The sequence below is a fragment of the Pan paniscus genome, chromosome 18 (assembly GCF_029289425.2).
Source record: "Pan paniscus chromosome 18, NHGRI_mPanPan1-v2.0_pri, whole genome shotgun sequence".
Lineage (NCBI taxonomy): Eukaryota > Metazoa > Chordata > Mammalia > Primates > Hominidae > Pan > Pan paniscus.
In genome coordinates, this window is record NC_073267.2 from 25,399,567 (window position 1) to 25,424,358 (window position 24,792).

The 24,792-nt window shown below is 42.8% G+C and overlaps 1 protein-coding gene across 3 annotated transcripts in view; it reads left to right on the plus strand.

Annotated features, from left to right (window-relative positions):
* The window catches only part of PRKCB (protein kinase C beta), a 379,967-nt gene that overhangs the window by 146,258 nt on the left and 208,917 nt on the right, over positions 1-24,792 (plus strand). For all 3 annotated transcript variants that reach the window (XM_034939848.4, XM_034939847.4, XM_055100033.2), the window contains one exon: positions 7,044-7,126. In XM_034939848.4, coding sequence (XP_034795739.2) covers positions 7,044-7,126 — 83 coding nt within the window. The remainder of the gene's footprint in view (positions 1-7,043; positions 7,127-24,792) is intronic.

Genomic DNA, 24,792 nt, shown 5'->3' on the forward strand with positions numbered 1-24,792 from the left:
TCCCTTCCCCTTCCCTTTCCCTTCCCCTTCCCTTCCCCTTCCCTTCCCCTTCCCCTTCCCCTTCCCTTCCCCTTCCCTTCCCCTTCCCTTTCCCTTCCCCTTCCCTTCCCCTTCCCTTCCCCTTCCCCTTCCCTTCCCTTCCCCTTCCCCTTCCCTTCCCCTTCCCTTCCCCTTCCCCTTCCCTTCCCCTTCCCCTTCCCTTCCCCTTCCCCTTCACTTTCCCTTCCCTTTCCCTTTCCCTTCCCCTTCCCCTTCCCCTACCCTTCCCTTCTCCTTCCCTTCCCCTTCCCTTCCCTTTCCCTTCCCCTTCCCTTTTGCTTCCCTTTCCCTTTCCCTTCCCTTTCCCTTCCCTTCCCTTTCACTTCCCCTTCTCTTTCCTTTCCCTTTCCCTTCCCTTTCCCTTCCCTTCCCTTTCACTTCCCCTTCTCTTTCCTTTCCCTTTCCCTTTCCATTTCCCTTCCCTTCCCCTTCCCTTTCCCTTCCCTTCCCCTTCCCTTCCCTTTCCCTTCCCCTTCCCTTTCCCTTTCCCTTCCTCTTCCCTCCCCCTTCCCTCCCCCTTCCCTTCCCCTTCCCTCCCCCTTCCCTTCCCCTTCCCTCCCCCTTCCCTTCCCCTTCCCTTCCCCTTCCCTTCCCCTTCCCTTCCCCTTCCCTTCCCCTTCCCTTCCCCTTCCCCTTCCCTTTCCCGTCCCCTTCCCTTTCCCTTCCCTTTCCCTTTCCCTTCCTCTTCCCTTCCCCTTCCCTTCCCCTTCCCTTCCCCTTCCCTTCTCCTTCCCTTCCCTTCCCCTTCCCTTCCCTTTCCCTTCCACTTCCCTTTCCCTTCCCCTTCCCCTTCCCTTTCCCTTCCCTTCCCTTCTCCTTCCCTTCCCCTTCCCTTCCCTTTCCCTTCCCTTTCCCTTCCCCTTCCCTTTCCCTTGCCTTTCCCTTCCCCTTCGCTTCTGCTTCCCTTCCCCTTCTCTTCTCTTTTCTTTTTTTTCTGGAGTCAGGGTCTCACTCTGTTGCCCAGGCTGGAGTGCAGTGGTGCTAACGCAGCTCACTACAGCCTTGATTTCCCAGCCTCCCGGGTTCAGCCAATTCCCCCCACCTCAGCTTCCCAAGTAGCTGGGACCACAGGTGCCCACCACCATGCCTGGCTAATTTAAAAAATTTTTTAGAGATGGAGTCTTGCCATGTTGCCCAGGATGGTCTTGAACTCCTGGGCTCAAGCAATCCTCCTGCCTCGACCTCCCAAAGTGCTAGGATTATAGATGTGAGCCACTGCACTCAGCTGCAGGTGGCCTTTCTGATCTTGCCTGTAATAAGGGAGGGTGGGAGGTGGATAGAGCCGGAGACATCTTTTTCATTCTCTGCTGGAGCTGAGTAGCAATTTCCCCTTTTAAACAGGCCATGTGTGCAGTCCCCTACCTGGCCGTCAGACATTTTCATTGCTCACCTGGCCCCTAGGCATTTGAGTTTCAAACCCCATTTTGTAGTTCTAGTAAAGCCTTGCTATAGACTGGGGTCAGAGGGCTGCAGGCTTTCAACCTTTGTAGAGCAAGGAGTTATTGAATAAATTATGAAGCATCTGGAGATTCTGGGCTCTTAACTGGGTACCTGTTTGAAAGTAGGGTCTAGTACATTTTTTTCAGTAGCTCAGTAAATGTTGCCTCTTCTTAAAAAAAAAAAAAAAACAGAAAACAAAAACTGGTCTTACTCTGAATTTGCCAAATAGAAATGAGGGGGCGTTTATTTGTGTCACAAAAGGATTTGATTTCTTTAAATAGGCAGCCCTACTATTTTCTTCAAAGTGTTTTAGTTAATGGGAAATTTGATTTGCACAACTTTTCAGAAACACACTGTGTAAAGGAATTACCTGCACCAGAAGCTCATGAGGTTTTTCAAAGTCTGTTCTCAGCTTCTCTGCACATCATGCTGGAGTTCACTTGGCCTATTGATTCTGCCTCAGTGGGGATGGACTATTCATTTCTGTGGGTAATTGGAAGCCTACCTAAAGTGACCTTGTCGATGGTTGGATTGACAAATATCCAGGCTGGTGGGATGTCAGGGGATCAGCCAGGAGCTACATCTACCATGAAGTTGGTTATGTTTTCTCCTTTTTCTATGACTGATAATATTCATTTTTTGGTTCATTCATTCACCAAACATTTATTTACTGAATATCAATTATGTACCAGGAATTGTGGTAGACACTAGGAGACTAGAGATGAGGTATCTTTATCCCCTTCTGTCTCCAAAGGGGATAAAGATGAATAAGATAATAATTGATTTTTTTTTTTGAGACAGAGTCTCGCTCTGTCTCTCAGGCTGGAGTGCAGTGGCGTGATCTCGGCTCACTGCAGCCTCTGCCTCCCTGGTTCCAGTGATTCTCCTGCCTCAGTCTCCTGGGTAGCTGGGATTACCGGGGCCTGCCACCACACCTTGCTAATTTTTGTATTTTTTGTAGAGAATAAGTGATATTTTAGATGTTTGGAAGAAAGGTTGTAGAATAAAGCACCTACTTGAAAATGGGGGAAACTACTTTCCTAAATATTTCTGGGTCAAAGAATAAATTAAAACCATACTAATAGACCACTTAGAAACTTGATACAATGATGGGACTAAATATAAAACATAGGATGCAGCCAAAACTGTACTTACAAGAGGGTTTTTAGCCATAACATCTTTAAATGTTTAATGAAGAGGAATGGGAATAAATTAATTGAGCAGTCAATTCAAGAAGCTTTAAAAAGAACAGTGGATAATATTAGCTGACATTTGTAGAATAGTCATGATATGGTTGGCATGGTTCTGGGCATGGAATAACTCATTTAGTTATGACAACACCACTGTGATATGGGTCCTATTGTTGCTGTCATTTTCCAGAGAGGAAACTGAAGTACAGGAAGATGGGTAGTGTACCTAGTCTTAGAGTTTGCAAATGATAGACACAGGATATACACCTGATCATCAGACTCCAGAATTCACATTCCCAACCAATAAGTAATACAAATACAAGTAAGCAATACAATCACAGACACACAGAACAAAAAAAGTTAAAGTAGCAATTAATAAAGGAGGCTAAAACCAGGTAGAGTTGATAAATATAATCATAATCTGCTTCTTTAACATGATAGAAAGATAAAAATAGACAAGAAAGAACACAAACTTCTGGAAAAAACATAACGAGAGACTACCTAACAATGCAATATGAAGAAAGAAAGAAAGAAAGAGAAAAGGTGTAATATCATCCCAGATAAGATGCTACAATTTAAACACGTTGAGAAGAACACTGTGGATAATTTCCAAGGAAAATATAAATTCCAAAAGTTAGTTTGAGTAGAGGTGAAAAACTTTCCTGTGTGGTTGAAGTGTAGAGAGGGAGAGGGAGGTGAAGCTGGGGAAAGCTCAGGGATGGGGCGAGACTATGCTGTCATCCCTTTACTTTCATGTTGAATAAAAGGGAAAGTTAAACATGGACCTACGACAAGGGGAAAAGAGAGAATAATAAAAATATTATTTGGGGTAATACGGTTTTCTATCTGGAAAACTCAAAGGAAGCAACTAAAACTCCACAAAAGCTATTTGAGTTTTTTTAAAAAATGCTTTAAAATAAATATGCTAACAATCTATTGCTTTCCTATTGTTTTTGTTTGTTTGTTTGTTTTGTGTTTTGAGATGGAGTCTCGCTCCGTTGCCCAGGCTGGAGTGTAGTGGCATGATATTGGCTCACTTCAACCTCCGCCTCCTGGGTTCAAGCAATCTCCTGCCTCAGCCTTCCAAGTACCTGGGACTACTACAGGCACCTACCACCACGCCCAGCTAATTTTTTTGTATTTTTAATAGAGACGGGGTTTCACCATGTTGGCCAGGCTGGTCTCGAACTCCTGGCCTCAAGTGATCTGCCTGCCTCAGTCTCCCAAAGTGCTGGGATTACAGGCGTGAACCACTGCGCACAGCTATTTGCTTTCCTATTTTTAAACAATGACCAGTTGGGAAACAAAATGAAGACATGTCAAATTTACAATAGCATAAAAAAGAATCCCTTACATGATGCTAAAGGGAAAATGTGTAGGACTTATATGGAGAAAATAAGAGTTCAACAAGGGGACAATCATTTCCTGATGGAAAGACTCATTGTTGTCAAGGCATCAATTATCTTGAATTTAATTTCTAAATTTAACACAATTTCAATCAAAGTCCCAATCATTTTTTGGAGGCTGAGGGTTGACTGAATACAATCCCAATAAAAATTCCATTGGTATTTTTAAAATCTTGATAAACTGATTCTAAAGTTTACTTGGAAGAATAAATATGCAGTGATAGCCAAGAAAATGTTGAAAATAAGGATAATGAGGGTGGACTTGCCCTGCCAAGATATAACATATTACAGAGCTACTATAATTAAAGCCCATATTGCTATACTAGAAGACAGATCAGTGGCACAGAATAGAAGGCCCAAAGACAGACCCCAGTATATATAATTATTAAACATATAATAAAGTTGGCATTTGAAATCAGTGGGGAAGGGATGAATTATTCAATAAAGGATGCTGGGACAATTGGTTACCTCTTTGGAAAAAAATGGCAAATTGGATTCCCATTTCACATCAGATTCCAAGAAATTAGACATGGATCAAAGAGTTTAAAGTGGAAATGATGCCATATAAAAGTACAAAAAAACTCCAAAGAGTAATATTTATATGACCTTGGAGCATGAAGAAGGCTGTTTGAGGTGTACTTGGACTGTCTTTCTTTGTCCAGTTTTCCCTTTTAGTGGTTTAAAAGGAATACATAGTAGTTTTTATATTTTTATTTATTTATGTATTTATTTTTGAAACAGGGTCTCATTAGGTCACCCAGGCTGGAGTGCAGTGGTGCAGTCATGGCTCACTGCAGCCCCAACTTCCTGGGCTCAAGCGATCCTCCCACCTCAGCCTCCGGAGTAGCTGGACTGCAGGCATGCACCACCATGTCTGGCTAATCTTTTATTTTTTGTAGAGATGGGGTCTCATTATGTTGCCCAGGTTGGTCTTAAACTCCTGGGCTCAAGTGATCCTCCTGCCTTGGTGTCCCAAAGTGCTGGGATTACAGATGTGAGCCACCACACCCGGTTTCTATTCTTATTTTTAATACTTAATTGTTAACACGTATATTTAAACTTATAATGTCCTATATGCAATTTCTCAATATCAATAATCTTTTGAGGAATATAAGACTCAGCACATTTTAATCTTGTAACCCTCCTGCAACTCCCATTTCTTATGACTTGGGTTTTCTCTACTTCTCTATCTCTTCCTCTGTTGAAAACTTTTCATATTATGGAAAAAATTAAACATATATAAAAGTAACAGATTAGTATAATGCATCCTTGTGTGTGCATCACCCAGTTCAATAATGACCCATCATGATCAATTTCTTTTTCATCTGTAATCCTCCCCTTTCTCTCCCCACCTTGGCATACTGAATTATTTTAAATTATTTTATCCATAAAGATTTTAATGTATCCTCAAAGATAAGGATTCTATAAGCAAAGAAAAACAAGACCATTATCACACCAAATATTTTTCATTCCCTAATATCAGTAACAATAATTCCCTTATATCATCAGAAAGTGAGTATATCCATTTCCCTGATTGCCTTACAGTTTTTTAAACTATTGGTTTTTTTCCACATAGAATCCAAACAAGGTCCACATGTTAAATTTAGTTGATATGGGTTGATAGGTGCAGCAAACCACCATGGCACATGTATACCTGTGTAACAAACCTGAATGTTCTGCACGTGTATCCCAGAATTTAAAGTAAAATAAAAAAAATTTAGTTGATATGTTTCTTAAATTCCTTTGAAAATATACGTTTCTCGTCCTATTTTCTCCCCACTTGCAGTCCTCTCTTGTAGTCTATTTGTTGAAGATACCATATTCTTTGCCTTGTAGTTTTCTACATTCTGGGTATTTGGTTGGGGTGGGGGAGGTGTGTTTGCTGATCGCATCCCTGTGGTGTCATTTAATATGTTCCTCTGTCACTTGTATTTTCTGTAAATCTGTATTTGCATCAAGAGACTTGAACCAATCATGTTTGATTATTTGACAAGTGTACTTCATAGGTAGTGAAGTGAGCTTTCCTCTGTAGGCAAGTGGTATCTTTTTGTGACCTTAGCAACCATAGATGAATGTCACCTAGACTCATTGTGTCACTAGGGATGGCCTTGAGGTTTCCTGTTCTGTTTTCATTTACTAAGCATGCACTTTAGAAAGGCTCTGAGCTGCTCCCTGAAGCATGGCACCTGTCCTCCAGAAACCCGCAGTCTAGAGGTTGTAAAAGAAGATTTGAACACCAAGACTGTAAAAGATGATTTGAATAACAACAACAACAAAACAGTTTTATTTTGTATACATTCTTTCATTGTACCTCCCCCAGAGGGATATAACCTCCAAATAGGGGAGCCATACCATAGATGCATTAAATTCACACCAATTCAAATGTGTGTATATATGTATTTGCTTGCAGACTACTAAAGTGACAATGTAAACGTTGCTGCCTATTTTTCCCACTCTTCTATTAGATTGACGTTGCTTTTGGTGAGATGGGGCATGAGTCCACCATCCTGTCCCCTCTGTTTCCACATGACCCTCATCGTATGAACACCTCTCTTAAGTGTGATTCTAGGATTTAAAGATACATATTTCTTATGCATTATGCACCTAAACACAAGCCAACTACTTCATCTGGCACCTGATCCAAGAAACAACATTCTGTTCCAAAATCAATAGAAGACAAGGCACTTTAAGGGATCTTCAAGGGAGTGTAATTTTGAGCATATGGAATCTTTCTAACCCTAGCTAACTTTAGAAGTTTAACTCCTATGCAAGATGAAGCATCTATGTTCCCAAGAGTTCGACTTCAGCAAAGGACAAGCTGCAGAAGCTGACATTATTGTTTATTTTGGCATAAAGGCTTTACTTGTTGGTGAAGTTCAAGTTTAATGATCTCTTCCTCCCTTTCTCTCTCTTCCTCCTCTCCGCTTTCCTTCTTCCCTTCCTCCCACCCTGATTTTCTCTTTTGCAGTTTGCTGCTTTGTGGTGCACAAGCGGTGCCATGAATTTGTCACATTCTCCTGCCCTGGCGCTGACAAGGGTCCAGCCTCCGATGTAAGTAATGGGCATCGATCGCTTTTCTCTGTCCACAGTCAATGCTGCCTTGTGATTAAATGTGAGTGAGCATTCTTAGACGAGTAAGTGTGGACGATATCACTCTAAGGCATGTGGTGGTCCCTATAGCTTTTGAGACAGTTTTCCTTTTAGTGGAAAACAAAATTTTGGAGGGGGTGTGGCTGGATAGGAAGTCAGCTAGTTTGTCTACTATGATTTTGCTAATGTCTTCACTTTGAGAGCTGGAGCACGGAGGGTGAGAGGCAGGGGCCTACTTGGTAGTGTGGCTGCAAAGGTAGTTTCGGTGGTACTTTGCAGTGCACGTTATGGCACTTTGTTAGGGTGTTCTTTCTTTTGTTATTGTTATTATTATTTTTATTATTTTTGAGATGGAGTCTTGCTCTATTGCCCAGGCTGGAGTGCAGTGGAGCAATCTCAGCTCACTGCAAGCTCCACCTCCTGGGTTCATGCCATTCTCCTGCCTCAGCCTCCCGAGGAGCTGGGACTATAGGCACCTGCCACTATGCCTGGCTAATTTTTTGTTTTGTATTTTTGGTAGAGACGGGGTTTCACCGTGTTAGACAGGATGGTCTCGATCTCCTGACCTCGTGATCTGCCGCCTCGGCCTCCCAAAGTGCTGGGATTACAGGTGTGAGTCACTGTGCCCGGCCTATTATTATTATTATTTAAGAGTGTTGCCCAGGCTGGTCTCAAATTCCTGGGCTCAAGCAATCCTCCTGCCTTGGCCTCCCAAAGTGTTGGGATTCCAGGCGTGAGCCAGTGCACCCTGCTTGTTAGGGTGTTCCTAATATCAGGGCCCAGGAATGAGGAGGAAATGAATTTATCCTGCTACCATGAATCTCAAAGTATGACTACTGCTAGTGGGACAAGAGATGCTTGTAGGTAAAATGTGCAAAAAATTTTTGTTTTAATCATTATAAATGTATTTTAATGTGGATTGGGAAAAATGTATCTAGTAGTGGTTTTGCATTTATGATAAGGATATAGAATTTCCTACCTAAGTAAAGATTTTTAGGTTAAACAAAAGATAAACTGATTTGAGGACAATATTAAGTGAGTGACAGTATGGGTGATATAAGGATATGGCAAAAGTTTTGGTACAAATGTGTTTAAAGTTTAGGGTACATTGTTGATTGGCCTACCCAGCAGCCATTCACAGCCTTCATCCTTCTGGCAGAGGCTACCTCTCATGCTGGAAGCTAAAAATGCCTAATACTTGCTTTTCCCGGCTCTCTTGTAGCTGCTGAATGAGGATGTGACCCAATCCTGCTAATGGGAACTGAGGGGAAGACCTGGGAAAGAGTCTAGGAAAGATTTTTCCTTTCTGATAAGAGAGAGACATCCCTTCCCTTGTCCTCTTGGGCATTTTTGTACAAGGATATAATGCTTGGAGTTGTGGCAGCCCTTTTGGGTAAATGAGGGACACATTGCTGACATCCTGAGCATGGCAGAGTGGAAAACTTAAAAGAACCGTGGGTCCATGATGATGCTGATGAGCTGTTGATACCACTCACAGTCCTTTTATCCCCAAGCTGGATAGATGGGAGAAGTTTTTTTTTTGGCCAGGCACGGTGGCTCACGCCTGTAATCCCAGCACTTTGGGAGGCTGAGGCGGGCAGATCACAAGGTCAGGAGATCGAAACCATCCTGGCTAACATGGTGAAACCCCGTCTCTACTAAAAATACAAAAAATTAGCCAGGCATGGTAGTGGGCGCCTGTAGTCCTAGCTCCTTGGGAGGCTGAGGCAGGAGAATGGCGTGAACCTGGGAGGCAGAGCTTGCAGTAAGCGGAGATCGCACCACTGCACTCCAGCCTGGGCGACAGAGTGAGACTCTGTCTCAAAAAAAAAAAAAAAAGAAAAAGAAAAAAAAGCTTCTTTTTTTTCTTTTTTTTTTTTTTAAGCAAAGTCTTACTCTTTGAAGCCTTCTCTTTTATTTTTGTTTTTTTCTCTTTTGAGACAGAATCTTGCTCTGTTGCCCAGGCCAGAGTGTGGTGGCATGATCATGTCTCACTCACTGCAGCTTAACCTCCCTGGCTCTAGCAACCCTCCCACCTCAGCCGCCCACGTAGCTGGGCCTACAAGTGCATGCCACCACACCTGGCTAATTTTTTATTTGTTTGTAAAGATAGGTTTTCCCTATGTTGCCCAGGCTGGTCTCGAATTCCTGGGCTGAAGCCCTCCTCCTACCTTGGCCTCCCAAAGTGCTAGAATTACAGGCATGAGTCACTGTATCTGACCCTGGGGGCATTCTTTTACATGCAGCTGAAACTGTCCTAGCTGAGAAGGCTTTCCACCATGCACAGTCTTTCATTGCCCAATAATGAACTGCGTTCAGCATACCCCAATGCAGCCATCACCCCTAGTTCTCTTACTTTGTTTCTGCTTTGAATCCCCTTCTTGAAATTTCTCCCATTGGCTTTGTCTCCATTACTGGTTCTGTTACCCACTTAGACTTGACAGCTGACAGCTTGCCCAAAGTGAGTAGTGACTATCTTCTGTCATTGGATTTCTTTAGCTCCTGCTGGTCTTCTGCAAATGGTCATCTGCCAATTTGCTGCAAACTGGGGTGGGAGTTTGGGGGGAGGGCATATCTGTTGCCATAGCAACACAAAGATGCTGGAGCATATGTTGGATATTCTTTGCTTGGAAAATGTGGTAATTGAGGTTAAGAACTCCAAGAAACATGGAACAACCAAAGTCCTTGGAAATCTGTTTGCAAAGACAAAGTTTGAGACTGTTTGTCATGTTCTCTCAGATCCTATGCCCTAGCCCTTGCAGTGCAATTTCTTCTCTCCTCCCTAACAAAATAGGGAGGGGAGTTTGGGGAGACTGCTCTACTCAGTATGAGGCTCTGAGTGTTCATGCAGACTGAAACTTGATACTCAACTTGCAGCCAAGAAGATGGTGTTTCCCATATTCTATCTATCTGCTGAATGTTTCTGTTGCCTAAGACAGAAACTCAGCTCAAACTGACTTATATGAAAAGGAAAATTTTGGGTCCTTGAAATAGAAAAGGCCTAAGGGTTGACTTGGCTTCAAGCACAGTGAATCAAAGTTCTAAATAATGTCCTCAAGAACCTGTTTCTCCCCTTCTTGGCTTAGCCTTTGTCTGTGTTGATTTTATTTTCAGGAAGGCTTGTCTCCTATGCGAGCATGGTGGCTGCAACACCTTTAATCTTATATCTTATCAGTGCTGCAGTGCAGTAACAAGAGCTAAAGTCTCATTAGACCATGAATCACATATTGCCAGAAGAATGGGTTATGCTGATTGGCCAGGCCTGGGTATATGCTGCTGTGGTGTGAATGTTTTGTTTCTCCAAACTTATATCCTGAAATCCTAACACCCAAGGTATGGTGTTAGAAGGTGGGCCCCTTGGGAGGTGATCAGTTCATGGGGGAAGAGCCCTCATAAATGAGATAGTGCCCCTATAAAAAAGACCCCAGAGATATCCGTCACCCCTTCTACCATGTGAGGTTGCAATGAGAAGGCAGTTGTGTATGAGAAAGTGAGCTCTCACTGGAGACCGAATCTTCCAGTGCCTTGATCTTGTACTTTCTAGCCTCCAGAACTGTGAGGAATAAGTTTATCATTTAAAAACCACTCAGGTTTTGGTATTTTGTTACAGCAGCCAGAAGGGACTAGGACAGAAAATTTTGGTACTAACAGTGTATAGAGGAACAAAATTTTAAGGATGGGTTTTCTGAATTGGTTTCGGGGATTTGGCAATTGGCTGCCAAATCTGATTAGATTTAAGAATGCTAATTACCCTATTTCTAGTAGTAAAGAGAGCCTGGATAGTCCGTGGCATGATCTGTTTATAGAGATACACAAATCATCTGCATTGGATACTCCTAATCAACCATTTATAAGAAGCAAGGAGCCAAGTGATTCGATATATGATACCCAAACACTTTTGGAAAACTAAGGCATATAATGACTTGCTCCTAATGTCTCTGGACAAAGTGGAGAAAGAAAAAGATGAGCTCAGGGATTTGAATTCCCAGCTCAAAGAGTTTCATAAACGATCTAAGAGCTTCTAGGTGTGCCCTGAAGGAGAGCCTTCTAGCCTGTAGTTGCAGGGCTGAAATTTCTGAAAATTAAATGCACAACCTCATCCTGCAATTGGCTGAATTACAATGCAAATTGGACTCCCCACCACACAGGGTGTCTGCTCTAAAAGCAAGGGCAAGGGCATTGATCAGAAAAGAATGGGATCCCATAAGGTGGGAAGACTCTGATGAAGACCCTAATGAAGCTGGGGACATTGAGCCCCTAAATTCTGACAAGTCTTTTTTTTACCAGTGGAAGTGGCCTCCTTACCTCAAGCAAAAGTGTCATCCCCACTCAGGGTGGCATTGGCCTTTCCATCTTGTCTAAGGGAACTAACCCTGCATTGCCCTAGGAAACAGTAATGGCTTTCCCTGAGGCAGTTGCCATGCCAGGCAATGCTGATTCTTGTCAGCACCCAATCCCACCACCCCTTCAAGTCCTAGCAGGCTCCTAAAGGTGAGATGCACTGTGTGACCCACGGGGAGGTATGCTATACCCCAAAAGAACTATTTGAGTTTTCTAATTTATACAAGCAGAACCATAGGGAATATGCATGGGAATGATATTAAGGGGGTAGGATAATGGTGGAAGTAACATGAAGTTGAATCAGGCTGAATTTATTGATAGAAGTTCACTAAGCAGAGATTCTGAATGTAATGTTCCAGCTTAAGGAGTTAGGAAGGGCTCTAACAGTTTAGCTGGTTGGCTGAAACATGGATTAAAAGATGGCCTATCATGAGTGAGTTGGAGATGCCTGACCTCCCCTGGTTTAATGTAGAGGAAAGGATTCAAAAGCTTAGGGAGATTAGAATGCCAGAGTGGATTTGTCATTTAATACCCGCTCACCCATGCTGGGAAGGTCAGACATACCTTTAAGAAAGGTATGTCTCTGTCAATACTTTGAGAAATATATCTGTGAGGGGAGCCCCAGCGTCCTTTAAGAGCTCTGTGATCCCTCTTCTCTATAGACCAAACCTGACTATGGGAACCACAGCCACTTAATTGGAAAACTTAAATGCAATGGGAATAATTGGGTCCTGGAGTATCAGGGGCCATTTGGTGGCACTCAACTGTTAAAGGCAAGGTGGGTGCGGTTACCTTAATGGATCGCAGAGTTACAACAACAATCGGAATAGCCTGACTCATGCAGACCTATGGCACTGCCTAATCATGGTGTTGCTAGAAGTGGAATAGGTGGGAAGCCTACTAAATTCTTACTTGATCTGTATAGCAGAAAAATTCTAGGTGAAGTGAACAGAAGTCTAACTTGAATCATAAAAATAGAGAATCATAGCCCCTCAGTCCATTCCCAGACTTGAGCCAGTTTATAGACCCAGAACCCTTTGAATGAAAGGGAGGTAAAGTTTCCTTGAGAAAGCGATTATACTGCTAAAAGTTTATCCTGTTAATCTTTCTCCCAGCCTTGCCCAAAGGGACCTACTGCTTTTTATCAGGATAACTGTGCACTAGAGAAAAGGAAATGATCAGACCTTTTGGGGACTACTGAACACTAGTTCTGAACTGACACTGATTCTAGGAGACCTAAAATGTCACTTGGCCCTCCAGTCAGAATAGGGGCTTATGGTGGTCAGGTGATCAATGGAATTTTAGCTCAGGTCTGTCTTACAGTGGATCCATTGAGTCCCCAAACCCATCCTGCAGTTATTTCCCCAGTTCCAGAATGGATAATTAGAATAGACATACTTAGCAGTTGGCAGAATCCCCATACTGGTTCTTTGACCTGTAGAGTGAGGCCTACTATGATGGGTGAAGCCAAGAGGAAGCCATTAGAACTGCCCCAGCCTAGGAAAACAGACAACCAGGAGCAATACTACATCCTTAGAGGGATAGCAGAGATCAGTGCCATCATCAATGACTTGAAAGATGCAGAGGTAGTGATTCCCACCATATCCCTTATTCAGCTCTCTTATTTGGCTTCTGCAGAAGACAGATGAATCTAGAAGAATGTCAGTGGATAATCATAAGCTTAACCAAGTGATCACTCCAAGTGTAGCTGCTGTATCAAATGTGGTTTCATTGGTTGAGCAAATTAATACATCCTCTGGTAGCTAGTATGTAGCTATTGATTTATCAAATGCCTTTTTCTCCATCTCTGTCCATAAGACCCACCAGAGCAGTTTTATTGCAGCTGGTAAGGCTAGCAATACACCTTCACTGTCCTACTTCAGGGGTATATCAACTCTTCAGTCGTATGTCATAATTTAGTTTGCAGGGATCTTGATCATTTTCTCCTTCCACAAGCTATGACAATGGTCCTTTACATTGATGACATTATGCTGATTTGTCCCAGTGAATGAGAAGTAGCAACTACTCTAGACATTGGTAAGACATTTGTGTGTTAGAGGATGGGAAATAAATCCAACTAAAATTTAGGGACCTTCTTCCTCAGTGAAATTTCTAGGGGTCAGTTGTGTGTGGCATGTTAAGATACCCCTTTTAACGTGAAGGATAAGTTGTTGCATCTGGACCCTTCTACATCCAAGAAAGAGACAGATGGCCTACTGGGCCTACTTGGATTTTGGAGGCAACACATTCCTCATTTGAGTGTGTTATGCTGGCCTACTTACCAAGGGACCCCAAGAGCTTCTGGTTTTCAGTAGGGCCCAGAACAGTAGAAGGCTCTGCAACAGGTCAAGACTGCTGTGCAAGCTGCTTTGCCACTTGGGCCATATGACCCAGCAAATCCGATGGTGGTTGGTTAGTGGCAGAGAGGGATACTGTGTGGGGCCTTTGGCAAGCCTCTATAGGTAAATTGAAGCACAAACATTTAAGATTTTGGAATATGGTCCTGCCATAATCCACAGATAGCTAGTTTCCTATTAAGAGACAGCTCTTGGCCTGCTACTGGGCCTTCGTGGAAACTGACGATTTGACCATGGGCCACTAAATTGCCATATGACCTGAATTGCTCTTCATTAACTGGGTCTTATCTAAACCACCGAGCCATAAAGTGGGCATGCACAGCAGCACTTCATCATCAAATGGAAGTGGTATGTATGTGATCAAGCCTGGGCAGGCTCTAAAGGCACAAGTACGATACATGAAGAAATGGGCTGGATGCCCGTGCTCCCCACTCTTGCTACCCTGCCTTCTCTCTCCCAACTTGCACCTTTGGGCTCATGAGGAGTTAGTTCCCTATGATCAGTTGACAGAGGAAGAGAAGACTAGGACCCAGTTTAAAGATGTTTCTGTACGGTGTGCAGACACCACCCAGAAGTGGACAGCTACAGCACTGTAGTCACTTTAGGACATCCCTGAGGGACAATAGTGAAGGGAAATCTTCTCGGTGGGCAGAACTTTGAGCAGTGCACCTGGTTGTGCACTTTGCTTGGGAGGAGAAGTGGCCATACATGTGACTATATCCTGATTCATGGGCTGTAGCCAATTATTTGACTGGCTGGGCAGAGACTTGGAAGGAATATGATTGAAAAAATTGGTGACAAAAAAGTGTGGGGATGAGGTGTGTGGATAGACATCTCTGAGTGGGCAATAAACATGAAAATATTTGTGTCCCAGGTGAGTGCTTACCAAACAGTGACCTCAGCAGAGGAGGATTTTAATAATTGACTTGATAGAATGACCCGTTATTTGGATACCAGGCAGCCTCTTTCCCCAGACACCCTGTCATCACACAATGGGCTCATGAACAAAGTGGCTGTGGTGGCAGGGATGGAGGTTATGCATGGGCTCAGCAGCATAGACTTCCACTCATCAAGGCTGACCTGGCTATGGCCACTGCTGAGTGCTCAATCTGCCAGCAGCAGAGACCAACACTGAGTTCCTAATATGGCACCATGCCTAGGGGTTATCAGCCAGCTACCTGGCGGCAGGTTGATTACATTGGACCCCTTCCATTATGGAAGAGGCAGCATTTTATCCTTATGGAAATAGACATGCTGGATACAGATTTGCCTTCCCTGCCTACAGTGTTTCTACTGAAACTGCCATTCATGGACTTAGAGCATGCTTTATTCACTGTTATGAAATTCCACACAGCATTGTGTCTGATCAAAGAAATCACTTCAAAGCCAAAGAGGTGGGCAGTGAACTCACACTCATGGAATTCACTGGTCTTACCATGTTCCCCATCATTCTGAAGCAGCTGGCTTGATAGAATGGTGGAATGGCCTTTTGAAGAGTCAGTTATGTTGCCAGCTAGGTAGCAACACCTTGCATGCCTGGGCAAGATTCTCCAGAAGGCTATATATGCTCTGAATCAGCATCTAGTATATGGTGCTTTTTCTCTGATAGCCAGAAATTTATGGATCTGGGAATCAAGGAAGTGGAATGGAAGTGGTACCACTCATTATTACCCCTAGTAATTTTACCACCAGCAAAATTTTGCTTTCTTTTCCCATGACTTTATGCTCTCCCAGCATGGAGATCTCAGTTCCAGAGGGAGGAATACTTCCAGCAGGAGACAGAACAATGATTCTATTGATAGTTAAGACTGCCACCCAGCCACTTTGGGGTTCCCATGCCTTTGAGTTAACAGGCCAAGAAGGAAGTTATGAAGTTGGCTGGAGTGATTGATCTGGACTACTAACGGGAAATTGGACATTACTCTACAATGGAGAAAAGGAAAAATGTGTCTGGATACAGGAGATCCCTAAAGACGTCTCTTAGTATTACCATGACCTATGATTAAGATCAATGAAAAACTACAACAACTCAATACAGGCAAAACTATGAATGGCCCAGACCCTTTAAGAATGAAGGTTTGGGTCACCCTGCCAGGTAAGGAACCACCACCAGCTGAGGTGCCCACTGAAGGTAAAGGGAATACAGAATAGGTAATAGAAGAAAGTAGTTACAAATACCAGCTATGACCATGTGACCAGTTACAGAAACAAGGACTGTGATTGGCATGATTATTGGCATTATTTTGTTATGGATATGTTTGTGTGTATATATACATATGGTAAGCAAATATCTTTGTTTTCTTTGCTCTTTTAGTTCTTTATCATGTAACGTAAGATGTAATGACTTTATATCAGTATTTAAGTATTGTTAATTTTATGTCTTAGTATTTAAGTTATAGGATACCAGGACAAGAGGAATCATTACTCAAGGACTTCATCTCCTTTTCTGGGGAGATTATTGCATTTTCAGTTGTACAAAGTCTAATTGTATCACATCAGGTGGAATTATGTCCTTGTTATTCTTTATTTGGAGGTTCTTTATTTAAGAAGGTGTGTATGGATGCCAAGTTGAGAAAGAGTGGACTTGTGATGGTTAATTTTGCACATGCAGTTAACCTTGACTGGGCTAAGGGGGGTACCCAGATAGCTGGTAATACATGATTTCTGGGCATGTCTGTGAGGGTGTTTTCAGAAGAAATTATCATTTGAATCAGTAGACTGAGTAGAAAAATTGCCTTCATTGACATAGGCACGCACCATCTAATCTGTTGAGGACTCAGAACAAAAAGGCAGAGGAAGGGTAAATTCACTGTCTCTTTTTGAGCTGGAACATTAATTTTTTCCCGCCTTTGGGTGTTGGTGCTCCAGGTTCTCAGTCCTCCAGACCTGGACCAGGACCTACTCCATTGGCACCTATGGTTCTCAGGTCTTTGGGCTCAGATTTCAAACATTGGACTAAACTATACCCCTGGCTTTCTTGGTTCTCTGGCTTGCAGATGGAAGACTGTAGGACTTCTTGGCTTCCATAATTATGTACACCAATTCACGTTATTGATTTTTTTCTGGAGAACCCTGACTAATACATTGTGCCTACACCTGTAGATGAGGGCCTGAGTGCCCCTTCCATGGATTGAGAGTGGGGAAGAGGTAGTTTCTCTGAGGAAAGCTAGAGAAACAGTATTGTGTCCTGGTTAAAATCACAGATTATGGAGCCAGCATTCCTAGCCTCAGATCTGTGTGACCTTGGACAAATTACTTAAATCCATTTATGCCTTAGATTCCTCAGCTAAAAAATGAGTAAAATAATAGTTTCTACTTAATAGCATTGTTATGAGTATCAAATACATAGATATCTGTAAAAGCACTTAGGACAGTGTCTGGTGCATGGCAAGAGCTATATATGTGATGATGATGATGACAATGACAATGAATAACAGTGCACACATGCTGGGCAGCCAGCAAGGACAGGTGTCTTGTCAGACAGACCAGGAAAGGGTGAAGAATGAGCAGGTTCTCTGTCTGCCACCTGGCAGTCCTTCCTAGAAGTGTGGAGGCTCTGTAAGTGGCATGAGACCCCTCTCTGTATGAATGAAGGAGTGCAGCCATTCATTGCCTTGAGCATGAGGAGAGCAGGAAGTACTCCCTGCAGCCAGCATGCATAGGATTTGGCAGCCTACCCGAAATGATTCTATCTCTGGATACAGTTCCAAAAAGGTCAGTTGGCACCAAGGATGATGAATTGGTCCAGACACCTGAACTGGCTTGACTCAGTTCATTGACCTTTTTCTGCTCATGGTTGGAGGCATGATTAAAGACCTAGCCACACCTGCTTGCCCACCTGGCCAGACTCTCCTTTAGCTGCCCCTGATACTCATGCAGGTATGGAGGGGTGCCCTCTCCTTCTGCATGACCTTGGAGGAACTGGTGTGCAGCAAGTTCATGAAGCAGAAACACACAGGCGGTGACCTTGGACAAGGCTCCATCCACGATAAAGGATGTGCTTGGTTGCATCCTCTACCCTCTGCTATTCCAAGCCCAGTCTGAGCCAGGCAATATTATGGATATTAGTAGAGCTTTGTGCTGTTGGCATTATCCTACAGATATGTTCACATCATATCACATTGAGGCAATTTTATGAACCAGGCACTGTCCCGTGAACCTAGCTACTGAGCCAACCATTCAATACCAATGAGAATAGACAACATTTATGGGCACTCGCCATTGGAGGACCACAAAGTGTGGCAGAGTTCATGGATGATACTCCTGGTCACCCACAGTCATCCTTCTTGTTCTTGATCTCACCAGGCAGGAAATTCTCAATTCATCTGTCTCTTGTACCTCTTAGAGAGACCAGGTCTCTGGTACTGTCATAAGCATTACTTATGGACATTATAGGTTATTCAGCACTCAGAATACTGACCACATACACAGCCTCCTGTGACATCTCAGAACAAGAAACAGAGGAGTTGTCTCTGAGGGTTGGGACTAGGGTGAATCAAGTGAGGTACTTTCCCTGGGCACAGTTTAAGGGGTTCTTGTCTGTGTCTGTGGATAGCTGGTTGGTTGGCTGGTGGGTGGATGATCTAAGATGGCCCCTTTCACATGACTGACGATGAGCAGGTTGTCGGCCTGTGTGCTTTGGCTCTTGTCCATGTGGCATCATCCTCCATCCAACTGGCTAGCTCTGGCTTGTTCACATGGTGGTTTCCAGGCTCCAAGAAGAGCAAGAGAGCATCCCCCAACGCTTTTTAAGCCTTTGTATCATGTTTGCTAATGTCCTAAAAAGCTAGTCTCTGGCCAAGTCCAGATTCAAGTGGTAGAAAAATAGATTCCAGTGCCTCATTGGAGAGGAAGTATCTATGGTTAATCTATTGCAGATCCTGTTAACCCAAGAGGCCATAGCAGAACAGAACCCCTGGAGACCATCACACTGGACTTTATAAAAATCTACATGTTATAGTGTGGCTCAGAGTCATAGATGGCCTCATCAAAAGAATGCACCTAATTTATTCCCTGCCTCAATCGCCAGTGGACTTAACCACCTCTAGCTATAAGTGGTTAATGTGGCAGTTTATTGATCATGTCAATGGTGGTTAAGAGTATGGACTCTGAAATCAGACATACCTGAATTTGAGTCTTGATTCTGCCCAGATACTCATTAGGAAAACTTGGGCATGTCGTTCGACTTCTCTATGCCCTAGTTTCCTTATATGTAAAATAGGATGTTAGTACCAACCACATAGGTTTATAGTGATAATTTTAAAAATATTTAAAATGAGAAAGAGTTCACAAACAAAAGACAAATGAATTTCAAAGCCCTTACATGAAAGCGCTTGGCACAGTGCATAGTAAGCCCTTGGTACATGTAGCTAAGGCCATTTCCATTGCTCCACCTAGGTCCATAATCAAGAATGTACTGATAATTCTCTACATTCTTCCACCCAGAGCATGCCCTTATGAGGTGATTATGGTTTCCATTTCCATTACTTCACACAAACCTCAAATTCTGTGATGCAGTGCTAAGAAAAGAACTCAAACTTTGGAGCCAGAAAATGCTGGTGTCAAATTCCAAATGGTCTCTGCTATGTATTGCTCCAATGACCTTGGGAAAATAACTTTAAGTTCTGTGACCCTCAGTTTATGTCTTTAAAATAGAGAAAATAATACCTAAATAAAGCGGTTTTTTTTTTTTGGTAACTATTCAATAGGAGACTGCTTGAACCATCCCTAGAATAATGTCTGGCACAAAGAAGGCACTCAATACCTGGTTTTAAAATCATTATTAATGTCTGGAGGAGCCTCTCCTGCTCTATAAGGGATGCAGGTTACCCTCTGACCTGCCAAGAAATAATAGCTAATAATAATAGCTAACTTTATTGAACAGGGGCTCTGGGCAGGCAGTGCAAAAGGACTCTTTGTCTGGTTTGTCTAAAGATACCTTTTTCAACATTTATGGCTTTAGAAATAATTTCTTATGATTTATAGTCAAGTTACTGAGTAAAACCCACTGTTAGGTCCTGTGATCTCCTAATTCCATCACCAAATCAGGTCAATTAGAGATGGTAGACACTAATGTTGACCTTATCCTTTTGATCAAGTCTCACTTTGTGATAAGATAGATTAAAAATCATAAACTTGTTAAACTTGTTAAATGTTGAAGATTTGATAAAACAGAAATGAAAGTATTAAATGTATGTATACATTAAAGTATGTAAATAAGTGAGAACATGTTTGAAAATCTGGTTGAAATGGATGATTTTCTCGTAAAATTGTCAATTTTGTCTCAAAAAGAAATTGAAAACCAGAATAGGCAAATAACCGAGAAAGAAATGAAAACATTATTCAAGGATCTTTTCTTCTTGTAAAACCCCAGACAAATATGTTTCATGGGTAAAACTTCTTAAATTTTAGAGCGACAAAGAATTTCTGTTCATTTAAAATTGTACCTGATTACAAAGAAGAAATAAAGCTTTACAATTTTTTTTAAATGAAAATGAGAGAAATCCAGCTTAAATTAGCAGTAGGAAAAGAGGGCCCATTGATTCCTGAGAAGGACATTGGGAGTAGAGTAAGAGCTTCAGGACCAAGGACCTCAAAGGCTGGAACTGAAGCTCCAGTACTTGCAAGATACTTTTCCATTTCTGCTTTACTGGTTAGTTATTTTGCTCTGTAACAAACCATTCCAAAATTTAGTGGCTTGAAACATCAGTTATTTGTGGTTTCTCATGATTGTGTGGGTTACTTGGGTGATTCTTCTGACCTGGGTTTATTTGGGTAATCCCTGCTGGGCTCTGTCCTGGGTCTTGGTCAGCTAGTGGCTGGGCCGATGCTGGATTACCTAGAACAGCCTTGCTAGCATTGACTGAGGGCTGGCAGGCTGTCGATCTGGGCGTTTCATTTTTCCTCCATGAGTCCTCTTTTCCTCCACCAGGCTAGCTTAGTTTCACGGTTCCAAGCACGGCAAGAGAGGGAAATCCCAAAGCACAGGTGTGTGTGTGTGTGTGTATGTGTGTGTGCGTGCGTGTGTGTGTGCGTGTGTGTGTGTGTGTGAAATGGAGTCTCTTTCTGTTACCTGGGCTGGAGTGCAGTGGTGTGATCTCGGCTCACTGCAACCCTCCCAGATACAAGTGATTCTCCTGCCTCAGCCTCCTGAGTAGCTCGGATTATAGGCACCCACCATCACGCCTAGCTAATTTTTGTATTTTTTTGTAGAGACGGGGTTTCACCATGTTGGCCAGCTGGTTTTGAACTCCTGACCTCAAGCGTTCTGCCTGCCTCAGCCTCCCAAAGTGCTAGGATTACAGGTGTGAGCCACTGCGCCTGGCCAGCATAGGTGTTTTTTAAGCCTTTGTTTGTGTCACAGTGGTTATGGACAAGACCAGATTTGGGGTGGAGAAACAAACTTCATCTCTGGATGGGAAGAATAGCAAAGTCACATGGCCAAGGAGCATGCAGGGATGGGAGACACTGGTGGCCATTGTGTAGTCTACCACACTGACCCTTATCTGCTGTGCCAGATGCCTCGTTTGCCCTTCCAATCCACTCTGCTTTCTCTGAGAGACTAAGCGGTAATGACTGCTTCAACTGGGGCTCCCTTACCCTCTGATCTGACCTCTGGTTGGACTCAAGGGGAGGGGCTAATAGGAGACTTGGGGAGGGGAGAGTGAGACCCTCCCTGAGTCAGTCAGTATTTATTATGGAGTCATCTTCACTCTACCTTTTGACTATAGGTTGCTGCTCCTCTACAGATCATCTTCTCTATGTAATTCTCTCCTTCTGGGTTCCAGGAGCTACTCCCTTCCTTTGTCCTCTGGCTCTTACTAGCCTCCAATCCCTTATACTTTCCCAACACCATGCCCACACCTTTAGAAACAGTCCTTTCGTTGAAGCTTCCTTAAACACTCTTCACTTTAGTATGCCATCTGTTTCCTGCGGGGCCCCTGACTGATGCATCTGCTTTGTCTTGCCTCATTTGCTCCTGCTGTAGATGGAACATGTCTGCAAACATTGTTACAGTTGACCCCATGGAAAGATGGCAACCCTAGTGGAGGAATTAGCCTTCTTCCTGCATTCGTTTTTTTTTTTTTTTTTTTTTTTTTTTTTGAGACAGAGTCTCGCTCTGTTGCCCAGGCTGGAGTGCAGTGGTACGATCTCAGCTCACTGCAACCTCTGCCTCCTGAGTTCAAGCAATTCTCCTGCCTCAGCCTCCCAAGTAGCTGGGACTACAGATGTGCACCACCACACTCAGCTAATTTTTGTATTTTCAGTAGAGATAAGGTTTCAGCATATTGACCAGGCTGGTCTCGAACTCCTGATCTCAAGTGATCTCCCTGTCTCAGCCTCTCAAAGTGCTAGGATTACAGGCGTGAGCGACTGCACCCAGCCATCTTCCCTGCATTCATAATTGATCTCAGAAAATGTTCTGATGGAGTTGGTTCTCTATCATTGGGAGAACGAACTCTTATAACCTCAGACCTGGATCCCATTGCATCCCTTTCACCCAGGAGCAGTGTATGTTATAAGAAGAGTGAAGGAGAAACTTTGATGCGCTGATGAAAGTAATAACTAATTATTATAAGCTTGCTTAACCACAATAACTACTATTGCCTAGTAAAGTTGGCATAAAAAGTAAACTACAAGCTAGTCTCATACATGAGTCTAGATGAACATATCCCAAATAAAATAGTGAATGCTATTTTATTGTTGTCACGGACATTATGCGTTCAAATAATGTGGAGGAAACAATCTAGAGATAAAACAACAAAGAAAATTATGATCAATATAACAAAATATAGGAATAAAGATAAAAATATGCCAGCAAGGAACCATGGAATCTGGAAAGCATAAATTTAGATGGTAGAAGTGATAGCAGAATGTTACCCAACCAATGTAAATGGATTGAAATTCTCTACTGAAAGGCAAAGACTATGAGATTGGATGAGCAATGTACAACTCTTGGCAGTGTATAAAAGATGCTTAAAGCACAGGTTTTAAAAATAAAAGGGACAAAAGTGTATCATGAAAATACATATATAAAAATGAAACATGGTCTTAATAATGATATCAAAAGAAATAGGACTCAAAACAAAAAGCATAAACGGGGGCAGATGTCCCAGCAGATCACTTGAGCTCAGGAGTTTGAGACCAGCCTGGGCAACATGGCGAAACCAAGTCTCTACAAAAAAAAAAAAAAAAAAAGAAAAAATTAGCCAGGCATGGTGGCATGCACCTGTAGTCCCAGCTACTCAGGAGGCTGATGTGGGAGGATCAATTAAGCCTCGGAGGTGGAGGCTGCAATGAGCTGTGATTGCACCACTGCACTCCAGCCTGGGCAACAGAGTGAGATTCTGTCTCAAATAAACAAAACTAAACAAAAACATAAAACAGGGAAGGAGAAAACATGAACTCTAATGCATTACTGATGAGTGGCAAATTAGCATATGTTTTCTAAAGAGCAAATTTTCCATACATATCCAGAGCTTTAAACAGATTTTTGACCTAAGAATTACTAAATCTAATCATTTTGACCTAAGAATGACAATTCTAGGAATTTTTGGTAAGAAACCATTTCAGGATAAGTGCATAGATTTATCTAGAGTGATATTCATTGCATCAGTATTTATAATATCAAAAATTTGAAAATGACCCAAGTCTCACTACCAATTAGAGTTTATATAAGTAAAATATATTACAGTCATATGGTGGAATGCTGGCCAGTGATTCAGTGTCACAGTGTCTGGGGATAAGGGGAATGTTCTGTGTCTTGACTGGGATGGTGCCTATACAGGTGTACACATTTTTCAAAACTCATCAAACTATATGCTTAAACTCTGTACATTACTGTATGTAAATTATACTTTAATAAAAAGTCACAGTGATTAAAATGCCATTGGCCTGGGAATGCAGTCATAATATGTTGCTAAATGAAAAAAAAAAGCAGACAACAAAACATTAGGCCAGGTATGATAGATTTAAAAATATAAAAATATATACACATGTAAAGCCAAAGGCCACATTCCCTAAATAAATTTTCATGAATACTTAATTCTGTTAAGTATAACTGTCTTATGCCAGACTTGTTACCTGCAGAGCTCTGAAGGTCACTTTGGGATGTTCTGTAGCTGGTTTCTCCAGTTTTGTTTGTTTCTGGGGCCACTCTACCTCTAGTGCAGACTCAGGTTTCCCACTTAGTTCAGTGAGGACCAAATTTGAGTGGCGGTTCCGGCGTAATCGGGAGTCACTTACAGTTCCTTCCAAATGTGGTTACTCTTGAGGTCCTCCATCCGCTGGGAGTCAGCTCAGTTCCTGGACTGAGCATCTTCAGGTGCTTCTAATAAGATTCTGGCCTCTGATAAGTCTTGACTTCAATTCATTTTTGGCCCCAGAGAAGGGGAGTCTTGGCTCTGCCAACAAGGCCCTGTCCATTTCCTGCCTCAGTGTGAGTGGCAGGAAGACCACCTTGATCTTCAGGGCAAAGGCTCGCTTCCTCCTCTTGGTGTCATCCGGTCTCCTTGGCTCAGTAAAGCAACGTAACAGTCAAGTGCACTTTTCTCAATGCCTGGTTTCTTCTGTGTTACATAACCCCAAGTGGGGACACCCACAGTGAACTTTCAAAAATAATGCTCCTTCCAGGGAGTGAAGCAGCAATGAGGGTTGAACATCTCTCTTGGGATGACCATCACCTGGACCAAAAGACCCATTTGCATCTCTCAAGGATAAGTAATGTCAGGGGCAATTTAGTCTAAATGATACAGTCTCCACCTCCCTTCCTCCCTTCCTCCCTTCTTCCCTCTCTCACTTATCTATTATCTCCCTACATCTGAAAGTGCACCATCCTGCTGAAATCACATCCTGTTCACATAACACTGCAGTCCATAGCTTCTGAATCCACACAGAAGTTCTCGTGGGCGATACCAAATGCCAAGAGGA